The 12,900-nt window shown below is 43.5% G+C and overlaps 1 protein-coding gene across 1 annotated transcript in view; it reads right to left on the bottom strand.

Annotated features, from left to right (window-relative positions):
* USH2A (usherin) overlaps positions 1–12,900 on the bottom strand; it is a 373,050-nt gene that overhangs the window by 15,517 nt on the left and 344,633 nt on the right. The window contains exons 64-65 of the mRNA XM_030944868.1: positions 12,551–12,869; positions 629–838 (exon numbers count right to left, since the gene is read on the bottom strand). Coding sequence (XP_030800728.1) covers positions 629–838; positions 12,551–12,869 — 529 coding nt within the window. The remainder of the gene's footprint in view (positions 1–628; positions 839–12,550; positions 12,870–12,900) is intronic.

The raw sequence follows: 12,900 nt of genomic DNA, 5'->3' as shown, positions 1-12,900 counted from the left end.
AGACGTTGTGCTGGGTGAGCCTGTTAGGAAACTTTCCTAAGCTCAGCAAGGGAGACCTGGCAGTTCTGGCAAAGGAATCAGTGCCCTGCTCTGAAACTGCTCACAGGAACTGCCATTTCACCTTTCTGCTGTAGTCATTTGTTGGTATAGCTTTTTTGAAGCCAAAGAAATAAAAATATGTAGAAAACACCAACAAGGGGCAACATCTGCTCTCATTTGGCAGCATGTGATTCAGCAGAGTTCAGCAAAAAATAAGAAGAAGAGAGTCAAGCAAGCAAAGGGAAGCACTTGGTACTTCTTGATGCCAGAGGCAGAGGCAGAGGCAGAGCCAAGCCAGCAGCATGGCAGGTGTGAGGGAATGGAAAAGGAAGGCCAGGCAGGCACCAATGGGATGAGCTGGCCAAATCAGACACAGCCACAGCCAAGTGCACTGGAAGGAATAAATGGGTAATGTGAAATCAGTAGACAGCTTAAGCTCACGGACAGGACAGTGCATTGCAGAGCAGCTAACCATGGGAGGCCAGGAGAGGAAGGCAGTCTGTGACCAACAGCAGCAGCTTGTAATAACAAAATTGTTAAAGCTAGAAAATACAAGTGGAAGTACAGAAAAAGCGCTGACAATACTCACCACCACATCAGTCCCACTGGTACCATTAGAAAACAGCCTGTAGATACTGACGACCCCGTTAGGCTTAAGAGGGGGGCTGATGCTCACCACAGCCACAGTGGACGCCACGGTGCTGAGGAGGGGAGCTCCCAGGCCCTCGGGAGGGGCAGGGCCTGTCTGGCAGCGGGACCAGCTGCTGGGTGTCCGGCCCACCGAGTTCACTGACCACACCTTCCACACAGAACAAAGAAACTGTCAGCAAAGAACTCAGGCCTACAAAACACCTGCTGCTAGCCAGAGGGGCTACCGCATCTCCACTGACACTGGGTGAAACACGGCGCAATGGCACTCCTGGAAAATGTCCCTTGATGGCCAGTCAGCACCTGTGTTGACCCAGTAATTTTTTAACAGAAGGGTGGAATATTTCCCACTGCCACACTTAGGGAAAGAAGCAAAAGTCATGTCTCAGGCAGTGTGTGCTCCCGTGTCTTCTTCATACCAGATCTCCACACTCTGAATTCCTACCACCGTTTGTGTCACAATATGCCAAGAGGACTCCTGGAGGAGCTGCAATCAACAAGATCAGTGTTTTCAAAGACATTTGAACAAAGATACTCATATCTGGTCCTGACAATTTCTCCCTTCTGCACATCTTCTTCATGTATGCAGGTAGCCCCAATGAATTCAGCCTGGCCTTGGGTGACACTTAAAAGTTGCATTCACCTTGACTGAATCACACAAGCCAAACTCAAGTTACTCTTTTGAACCAGTGAGCTTTACAGGAACATCCCTCTCCTAAAAATATTAAAGTATCAGTTATTTGGCAATATTTTCAGTAACTTGTAATATAAATAAAGCCCACTGAAGTGTGTAGTTAATTCGGCATCTCTCATTTATTTTCACAACAACATTTGCTTTATTGCGTGACCGCAAAGGCAATGACTTCAGTTCCAAAATTTCAAAAATTAGCAGCTTGAATTAGGCCTGATTAAAACCCACATGTCTCTATGAACTAAGCCTACTGATTTTGTCAGCTACCCAAAACCAGAGTGATCTGCAGACTACATAAAACTCAGCACTTATTAAACACACTCTCCAACAAATCTGCATGAAAATTAAATTTTGCTTTCATCAAGGACTGAATAAACATATGGAAGGATGTATAATCTTATTTATCAAGAAGCATTTGTATAATTAAACACGAATATCATAAAAGGTTGCCTTAGGTCATCATTTGCATGAGTAAGTAATTTGTAGGATGTCAGGAACAATAGACAGAATAGATGGATGCATGAGCATATAGGGTTAAATTAGACTCAATATTAGCCAACCACATAGTGATCAATCAGAATGATAGATCTAAATGGCAATACAAGAGGACTGTCTGAGCGATTTTTAGTGTAAGTATTCCTTAGTAAGCTTTCATGTCGAGCAGTTCTAACTGCAGTAAAACACACTCTTATGTGATCTACTTGGGGCACTGGTCCTGGGGAAGGGAATGGTGGGACTATGTCTTGAAAAAAAACAGGAGGTTTAGAAATAAGAGATGTTCAAAATTGACCCTGAATCCGTCCAGCTTGTGATAATAATTTCCAAGAACACAGGATGTTTTACAAGAAGCCTGGGGAAGGAAAAGAGATAAAAACAACTAAAGTGGCTTTGAAGGTTGAGGTTCTGCCAATTACAAACCCAAAGATCCTCCCTGATTCCATCAGTAATGTACAGAACCATCCTAAGTACAGATGATGCCCTGCAATATAAAGATCAGCCAAAGCACTTTCATTTCAGTGGAATCAGTAATACATCTCTGTTGTGAACTATTCATAAAGTCAAACTGTTCACTTTACTGCAGTAGGTCAAATCCTGTATCTCAGTTCAGTTCCAGCTGCTACAAAGATTTACCCACAGTCATTCATTTCAAGGGTCATATTTCTTTGTGGAAAGAATAAAACACACATGGAAAGAGCAGCTCTGAGTGTGGCACTGGCACTGGCTCAGTGCTTACCTGGGCTCAAATGCTCCAGTTACATCCAGGCTGTGGCCTCAATGAGCACAGAGCGTAACAGCGCCGGGCCTGACCTGCTGAGCAAGCTGCCACAGCTAAAGTGAAGGTGATGAGCTAGGAACAGAGCCTTCCTGTGTAGCACAGGAATTCAGCTTCAGAAGGGAATTGCCAAGGAATTTTGGAGGAGAGAGGGATGCAACTCATTTGGGGAAGCAAACGCTTCACCGGGAGTTGGATGGAGACTCCTCCCTTCATCAATCCCTCACCTACTGTAGGTGCCACACCTCGTCTTTCAGAAAGAAGCCTTAATTCACAGGATCACAGAATAAGCTGAGCTGGAAGGCATCCACAAGAGTCATCGAGTCTAACTCCTGGCCCTGCCCAGGACCATTCCCAAGAGTCATACCATGTACCCAAGAGTGTTGGTCAAATGCTTCTTGAACTCTTTCAGCCTTGGTGCTGTGAGCACTTCCCCAAGGAGCCTCTTCCTGTTACTAGGAATGGGCCAGGAGCCAGAAAAGGCCATTGTCACAGAACAGAGTGAGGATTTCTTCCTCATCCCAAGCACTGTGTGGTCCTCTTGTGCCACAGAACTAGGAGATTTATAGCAGAGATGAATCCCTCTGACCCTGGGACAGTGTTCCCCATTATCTTGTTTGGTCTTATATTTTGTGTAGGACTGATGTGCATTTCAGAGGAAGTAAAAGAGCAAAACAGAAGGCTTGGAATTCATGAATGTTTCTACTGTCAGAGCAGTCACCCCTGGGAAAGAGAGAAAAGTAGGATAATGACAGTGGGGAGGCCATCTCTTGTCCCAGTGCTGACTTCTGCTTCCACAGCTGCATTCATTACTGGATGCCAGCGACTTTGAATTGCTTAAATAGAGACAAAGACACATCCTGCCCTGAAAACTGTGCACAGAATAATGGGAACATGATGTGCATATGAGTCTCTGGCTCTGGTCTTTGAGCCTGGGAATGGGCTGAAACCAGAAAAGCAACAGCAGTGTTGTTGGAAAAGCACTGCTGCCTTCCCTCCTCACCGCTGCAGTGCCCTGTATCAGACACCAAGTTATGGGTTGGGAGCTCAGCTGAGGAAGGAATGTCCTGCTTGTGTGAGCAGGGGGGGTGACAGTGACATGCAGATACTCCTTACCTGGCTCCTGATGCATTTTCATCTCTTTTTTTTTGCTGAGAACAATGTGACAATGCCTCTTGTACTTCAACACCCTTCCAAGCACCCTTCCAGAGCTGATGGTGCTGTCCTCACACACAGCAGTTTATTGTCACCCCATTGCCAGGTCTGGGGTCATTAGTATGGCCTGGGGTTTTAATAATAATCTTGTAAGAACAATCCCAATCCACTGCAGCCTGGAAGAGACTGAGGGGACACCTAACTGTGGCCTGCAGCTCCCTTGTGAGGGGCAGCAAAAGGGCAGGCAGCAATCTCTGCTTTCTGGTGACCAGTGACGTGACCCAAGGGAACAAAGTGGTGTCAGGGGAGCTTTAGGTTGGATATCAGGAAAAGGTTCTTCACCCAGAGGGTGGCTGGGCACTGGAACAGGCTCTCCAGGAAAATGGTCACAACACCAAGCCAGACAGAGTTCAGGCAGCCTTTGGACAATGCTCTCAGGCACATGGTGTGACCCTTGGGGTGACCTGTGCAGGGCCAGGAGTTGGACTCAGTGATCCTTGTGGGACCCTTCCAACTGAGGAGATTCTGTGACTCTGTGCTCATCCCCTTCCACACTACAGCTAAGTGGTTAAAGGACTCCTTCCAGAGTCAGGTAACTGAGGTTCAATCACATGCTCCACCAGAGGCAGTCGGGCCTGCTGCCCCTCTGGAGTGGGAATGCTCAGGTGGATGACCCCTCTGTTCTTGGGATGCTTTTCTTGTTTCTCTGGAAAAAAAGGCCAAGGTCATGACCATGTTTGTGTGGGCCTGACAGACAGACATGGTCTGAGCATGCCTTCTAGACAGACACCAGCTACTCAGCCCTGCCAAGACATGTGTCCAGCAGAAACCCCCTTGGTGTCTGTGAGTCTGTAATGCCAGCTTCTGAGACAGCTGTGACAGCTAAACAGGACTTCTGAGGATCTGAATTCCAGATTTAAACTGACCTAAGCTCGAGTCCCTTAACTCTCTTTGCTTCTGCTCAACCATCTGTAAAAGGATGGATGGTTATAAAAATACTTCCCTGTGAGAATCACTGTCCAAGTAAATCCTGGTGTTTGGAAACCTGGGGCAGTAAATCCACAGAACTGACTGCAGATGGAAATGCTGGTGTTTATCCACTTTGCAGGATAAAATGGGGCAGCATGGCAACAGAAACCACAATGAGCAGTGTCTTTAAAATCAGAGGTCATGGCTTCTCAAGAAGTCACCACTAAACAGTCATGGATGGAAGCTGTTGCCTGGCTAGCCTGGTTAAACTGAAATTTCATATTTAAGTTTTTGTAAAAAGCTTTTTGGGGCCACAAATAATCTTTATAAATTGTGGTATAATCAGCATCACAAATATTTAACCACATTCATACAGAAATATAAAGAGCCTAACAGGGAGCAGTATTACTTTCTCACAATTATGAAAGACCACATGGGAACATGGAGCAAACAAGAAGCAATCACACCTTAGGGATGTATTAAATGGCAAAACACAAAGAGCAGAAAGCCAGGTTTCTTATATCTTGACTTTCTGAATATTCTGTCTCAAAAAGCATTAAGTCTGACATCATGGGGCATGGCTGAGCACCCTGCCAAAGCATGTGTTGCTGTTAAAGGCTGCACTGTCCCTAAAAACCAGGAGATGGCTCTGAAATCAGCTACCAAGGGTTACTAATTAATGTTTTATCAATCTGCTGGCCCCTGTCTCAGACTGCACTTTGAAGCTGAGCCAGAGAGAGAAGAGAGGGGAGAAAACTCTCTAGAGAGCATATATTCAGAGAACTGAAGAATTCCAGTTACAGGTAACTAAGCTTGGGGGTTTTTGTCATAAATAAAGCCTTCATAGATCCCTGTTCCTGGAAGAAACCTGCGATCAGTTGCTCAAAATGATCACAGGACAACCTCAAGGTTCATTGGCGTAACAAGAAGGGACAAAACTTATGAGAAGCAGGACAGGACGTTCTGAGAAGAGTCATCTTACCACAGTGAGCCTGTTCAGGCTTAGTAGAGCTAACAGCTTCTGCAATAAGGGCAGAAACAAGGGCACCAAAATCACCTTGGGCATAGATACAGAATAATGAAGTTATTACTGTAGATGCTGACAGTGGAAGAAGCCCATGAGATGACTTTCATCCCTGAACTACACAGATTCCTCTGCTATAACACTCTTGAAACCCCATATCTGTATCAAGGAAACTTTGTTTTGAACTCCAACTCCTGCAAAGGGGACCCTTAGGCAGTGAACAACCTGTGGAGAATGTGAAACTGTCCCTTCCTGCAGAGATCTCAGCAGGCAGAAGGGTGCTGGGGGCGGCTCGTCTCAATGAAGGCAGCAGTCCTGAGCTGCTCCTGACTTCCCAGGCCAGGAAGAGCTGGGATACCATGCATAGCACAGAGGCCAGATGCTTCTCACCCTTCCTGCTTGCAAGAGAGCAAGCCAAAGAGCTGATTACCAACCAGCAGAGGGCTTCTGGCTTCCTCCATGTCCAACAGGCACTGCGCCTTGTGCCATTTTGCGCTGCGCTTAGTCTATGGTCCATCACAGGTGTCTCTGTGATGGGACAAGATCTCAGCTCTGAATGAGTCAGCAGCTTGCACCAAGTTCCTTCAGACACTCAGAAAACAGTCTTTTGCCTTAGAAAAAGTCTCATTAGTAGGTCACCACCTCTCCCTGGCTTTGAGCACTGCTCAAAGCTGTAGAGAGTTACAGAGGGCTGTAGGTTCTGGGAACCACAAGGTCAGACCAAGCCAACCCTTTTACACGTGCACGTAACTCTACTTCTGTGTGTAAGAGTCAGGTACAGCTTGGATCTCTGCTCTTATGGTAAGCAAAGACTTGACACACCTGTGACTACTGGTCTTTCCAAAAAGAATTCAATGCTGGCACTGCTTGGCACATGCCATGAGAGACAAATAGTAGCAGAGCAGTTTGTACTGCTCTTTTCTTTCGAAAGCTCTTTCATGGAGACCTCAAAGACCCGGCACTTTGCTTTCGATTTCTTGACTTAGATTTGTTCAATTTCTAGCTTTACTTTTACATAAATGCAGAATTTTCACAGTGTAATTCTTTTCCAATATAGTAAGATATTTTAGGGTCATATAAGATCTGACATCAGCAAAGTCAGAAACACAGCCCTCAATTTTTGGTTATGTTCCAACAGCAACCTTCAAGACAATTGAAGAGATCACAATCTTGGCTGGTTGAAATGAAAGAAAACCAAAGAACCTCCCTCTCACCATCAATTGCAGCATCCTTCACAAGTCTTTGTGAACTGACTGTCGTACTGGCTGGCCAATTTGGAGTTACTTATGTGATGTCAGCAGAGCTCAGAGCAGAAAGCTTATTTACCAAAATCTAGCATTCAGCATTAGGATAATGGATTCACATCTGGGCACTTCAGTATCAGGCAGGTATTAGCAAAGCAGAAAGTGGGTGCAGTTTATGGTGGACAGAGCAAAGGCAAGGTAAAAGAAAGTATCACATTCAGTCATGAGCAGGGGAACAAGAAGGTAGTAATCAAATGTGTGATTCCTGATTGCCCCTTCTCAGATTGCCCCACACTTTCCCTCTTCAACAATGTTACTCTCCTTATGGAGGTCATAAACATATAATGGGATAGATTTCAGATCCACATTTCTAGTACTGTGTTAATTAGACCCTCTTAACATTGTTATTCATCTCCACTGTTCAAATGCTAATAATAGAACTACTAAACCCATTCTGGAAAAGGGAAAGACAATAGGCAAAAACTTTGGGATTTAAACAAAATTACCAAATTTTAAAGGAAGCTCATTCCATATAACATAGCATAATGCCAGTAATTAATGAGAGATGTAAAAAGGTTTAACTCTAAAAGATAGAAAATTAAATAATTTGTTTCCTATGGGTATATAATGAGATAGTTACCAAGTTCCCATGAGAGAGATAAGCAGATATTAAAAGGTCTTTCCAATACCTGTAATGGCTAAGGGCAACAGCTAATTCAATAGATTCGATCAAAATCACCACTTCTTTCTTTGCTTCTGATTTATTACTTTGGCTGCAGTTAGTCATCACTCATTTTAGTTTGCTTTTCAGCAGTCATAAATTATGCCTCATAAATAAAAAGATACAATCAAGGAAATCATATCAAGGAAATATCTACAGCCCTGGAGTATATTTTCCCCTGGTACTCACACTAATGTCTTTTTAAAGGATAGCCTGGCATGGTTTTGAATATGTCAGAACCAAAATTTACTGAGAAGGGTCCTGCATGAGTGGCACGGTAAGAGTCTCACTGGTAAACCTGCATGCCAACAAATCCAGTCTAATGTCCATATTTAATTTAATTTTTAAAAAATCCAGGTTTTATTGCATCAACACACTTGAATTTAACATTATGTTGACAAGAGAAACACACTGCCTGAGGTGGGGCTTAATGAATGAAATCACGTGGTTTCAAATGGCCCTTTTCTACTAGGGGAAAGGAAGTATTTCATTCTGCAAGAGGATATCTAGAGTAGGTATCATCACAGCATCAGTGAAACAACATGGTTATGTCTGCTTTACTCTTCAGAAGCTGAGGTCAAGCATGGTAGTCTAATGCAGATGTAGTATGAGAAATTCTCTCTAATTGGAAGCAGAAACTTCGTAAGAAAAAACAGTCTTACAAACAAAATAACAAGAAGGGAATGGAAGAAAGAACTACTTTTTTCTAATGTCACTGCCTTGCCATGCATCTTTCTGTCAGAGAGATGGGAAGAAATGGGGAATTTAAAGAATGAAGAGAAGTCAGATATGAGAGATATTACAAATGGGTAACTATCCATCACTGGTCAACCAGAAAACCAGTTTTACCTCATTTTAAACCGCAGATGTCACCGACCTGTTTGTCAGTAACTAATCAGCAGAAGCTGGAGCTCAGCCAGCAATGTGACAGACAGGCTGCTAAACCAAGTGTCCTTCCTAGCATTGGAAAGTGACCAATGGGGCCAACCTATTCTACATCCCATGGCTGATCCTTAGTCTTCATGACTTTGCACCCCTTTTTTTTTTTTTCTTTATTCCTCCAAAGTCAGAATATCATTTGTTTTCTCTTTGAGAGGACCCAGCACACAGTTACCCTGGTGTGTCTTGGGGTATTTCCTAGACCCTTCAGCTGGCTGCAGTAACAGGAGGGTGAGAAGGACTCTCCACACACAGGAGGGATGCTGTGCCTCTTAAAGTATTCAGAAGCAGACACCTCCAGCACTGCAGCCCTGTCTTGGTGCATTGAATAGTCCTCTTGGAGAATAAACCTCTGCAGGGAGCCATAAACCTTTCTGAAGAGGGACAATTGTAATTTTCTGTCTTTTACATGTTCTGTGCCTGCCAAATAGAAATAAGGATGTGTCCTAAACCAGGAAGACATTAAGCCATTAATCTAAAGAAGCAGTTTTAAGAACACAATTAAGTGTAATTGTGGAGGAGTGATACTGCATTTGCATGGAAATCACACCACACTGTGAGAGCTCTGCTTTGCATTAAATGCCACAAGTCTCTGCTCAGAAGAGCTTTTCTTTAGCTGAGAAAAACAGGTTTGACTCTATAGGCTGCTGTATGGTAACACTCCACACCACTTCCAAAGATTCCCAAGGAGGGCCTACACACTCCTGTTTCAGAAATATTCCAGGGAACAAAGGATTGCACTTGCAAACTCATTGGGCCTCATGAGTGATAATGTTTGTTTTAATCAGGGGGATTTTCAGGAGATCACACAGTAGTACATGGTTAATAGAGTTGGGGATATCAAGCAGAATTCCAACAAATACCTAAAAGATGCTCTAGAAGATGCAAGTATCTATATGTACAACTAGACCAACAGAGGGAGTTTCAAAGATGTTACTGTTTTTACTGTTTTGAAGTATGGAAATAGGCACCGTATGTCACTTAAAACCCCACTGCAAACCAGCAGGTGCTGATATGCTCACGCAGAACTGGCCCTTTCAAGTATAAATGTGCTTCCTTGAAGAACACTGACCTAAGCATTTTTGGGGGCATAGTTCCTTCTGTCAGCATGAGCTTCTAAACTCATGTCATCATTTCTGGAAGTGCAACTTCTACACCTGGTTTTATAAAACCTAATATTCAGCTGAAGTTTCCAGGAAAACAAACAAATTAAAAAACAACAAAACAAACCAACAAAACCCAATGAAAAAATTCCCCAAAAGCCCAGATTCAAAAGTCCTGATTTCAGGTCCAAAGAAGCTATTAGAGCATTGAACTAAATCTCAATACCTCCAAAAATGCTGGAGAGAGTCCCAGCACAGCACTTTGATTTTAACTGCATTCTGCTGGAGGAAATTCAGTTGCATTTAAAGTTTTATGTCCATCAAACAAGCCTCAAATACAGAGACAGGAGAATCAATATCCAGTTTAAGTGAAATATAAATCTGGGTTTCATCAGCATAATAGCAAAAGCCAAGCCCTATACTTATGAATAACTTGTCTCACAGGCAAGATATAAATTGTCAACAATGGAGAAGCTCAGAATACATCCCAGAGGACTGCTGCAAGTGACTTAAATGGAAGACAAATGCATGCATTGAAAAACTTCTCATGGTGAAATAAATGGCCACTGGTGAAAAAAACCAAAAATTATTTAGAGTTCCAATCAAAAGCTCAGCCTAGTTATGGAGCAGAACCAAGATAAAAAGCTAAGTCTTGAATACAGCACAATAAAGCACAGGAATCTGATTAAGAGGTTTCTTTTTTTTTAATCTGTCACTGATAAGTCATTAAAAATGTTGGCTGAAAAAAGTCTCTGTGGTATCCACTTCCCAAAAAACCAGCTTCTGACTGAGATAATTAGAAGTTAGCCCAGCTGAGAACATCCTATAGCCAATATCTACAACATCCAGCTTGGGAAGTTTTTCTTCATCTAAGAAAGGTTCCTAACAAGTATGGTTTGGGTCTGCTACCGATGCTTACTGTCTCCTCAGCCCCATCTGCACTTGAATTCACATTCCCCACAGACCTGCCTAAAGCAGCAAGGAAATCTGGTCTAACAATAGTTCTGCTGACACAGGCTGTACAATCTCCATCCTTGCATCTGCAAGGATAGAGAACTTGATCCAAAACTCAGCTGGACACAGCCCTGAGAGCCTGGTCTATCTGGATCTGCCTCAAGCAGGGAGTTAGGCTGGATGCCTTCTGGATGTCTCTTCCAAACTGCATGACTTGATGAGTCTATGACACATGTGCATGCAGCATCTGGACAGACTAATGTGATAAAGCAAATTTTTAGGTTTAATTTTTCATGGTTTCTGGCTACTTAAAAGTAGAAAGCAATAGCAGTGGAGCAGAGCTACCAAAGAACCTGATCTATACAGTGTGCTCTCATTAAACCTGCAGATGACACCAAACTGGAGAGACCAGTTGATATGCTGAAGGACAGATCTGCCAGTCAGGAGGCCCTCGAGAATAGGAATTTCAGGAAGACAGCTGCAAAGTCCTGGTTTTTGGGAGGAATAACATCTTGCAGCATCACAGGGTCAGCATTACTGACCAACTAGGGAGCACCTCTACTTCAAAGGACCTAAAGGTAGAAAGCTGAACAGGACCCAGCAGAGTAAGCTGGCAGCAAAGATGGCCAGCATCCTGAGCTGTTTCACAAGAGCACAGCCAGACATATTAAAGGAAGTGATTACCTGCCCTTATTTAGTATCTGTTTTGTTTTGGCCCCCAAATAACAGAAAGATATTGATAAATTGGAGTGAGTTCAGTGGAAGGCCACCAAGGTAATCAGAGGGTTGGAAAAGTGCCTGTAAAGAGAAGCTGTGGGACTTGGGTTTGTTCAGCCTGGGATAGAGATGGCTTTGGAAGGACTTGACTGCAGTTGCCCAGCAGGCTGATGAGGGGGTGGAGCCTGCTTCTTCACTATGGCATACGTTGGGAGTGGACAAAAGAAAATGGGTGTAAGTTCAAGCAAGAAAGGTTCTGGCTGAACATAACAAAAAACCTTTTTTGCAATGAGGACAGTCAGGCAGTGGAGCAGACTGTAAGGTTACAATCTTCTCCCCAAAGGTTTTCAAGATGCAACTGAATAAAGCCCTGCAAAACCTCATCTGACCTCTTTACTGACCCTGCTTTGGGCAGAAAGTTGGGCTGGATGGCCTCCTGAGAGTCCTTCCAACCTGAATTACCTTGTGATCCTATAAAGCCAATGAACCTGTAAAAGAAAGATTGCTCCACCTTGCTCAAGAGCTGGAATGCACTGTTTCAGGTATATATTAAACAAAATGAGAACACGAACCATCAGCAGAAAATTCACTTTTGAACCATTAAAAAAATGTACTTGTCATTCTAATGACTAATTTAAGGAGAAAACAGTCCCTTTGGATGTAAACTGCTCTAAGATCTAAAATGAATCTAAGATCTAAATTAAAAATTAATTCATAATAGACTGGGAAAGATGGAAAAAGAAAGAAAAAATAATGGAAAAAACCCTACCTTTTAAGAACTAGAATTTCTCATAACAGAGACTTGCAGAGGCTCTGGAGGGTACACAAGCATTTAACATATAAGATACACAGGCACCTACTGCTAAGGTAAACAAATGCTGAATGAATATATTGCTTGTATGGAATCATTTTCAGCTTCTCAAGTCTTTAAAATACATTCACAATAATCATCTGGGTTCCACAGTGCTATGAACATTAGAATTGAGATGTGTCTGTTCATTGTAAGTGTAAAGTAAGGTTCTCAAAGTGTACTGAAATCATAATCAGAGCTGCTAAATAGCTTCAATTCCCACCTGATATTCGTACTCTGTGTAAGGCAGCAACTTGTCATCTTTGAAGGAGGTTGAAGAACCATTGTAAACCAGCGAGAGGTCTAAATTTACGTGGGCTTGAGTTGTTCGCCTCCTGTAAAGTTCATAGTACAAAATCTTCCCGTTTGGCTGCTTGGGGCCGCTCCAGAGGATGGAAGCAGTGGACTGGAAGCCGCGGGCTGTTTGTATCTCAATGAGAGGGGCCGGCTGCGCTGCCGGCGGCGCCTCCAGCGTCCGCGCCGGTGCCCACTCACTGGAGGCACAGCCCAGCTCCGTGCAGGCCTGGAGCTGCACTTCGTACCTTGGGAACACAGAGAGGAGCAAGGTGATTA

Source organism: Camarhynchus parvulus, chromosome 3 (assembly GCF_901933205.1).
Source record: "Camarhynchus parvulus chromosome 3, STF_HiC, whole genome shotgun sequence".
Taxonomy (NCBI): Eukaryota; Metazoa; Chordata; class Aves; order Passeriformes; family Thraupidae; genus Camarhynchus; species Camarhynchus parvulus.
The sequence above is the reverse complement of the archived record's forward strand: the minus strand, read 5'-3'. Positions and strand labels throughout refer to the sequence as shown.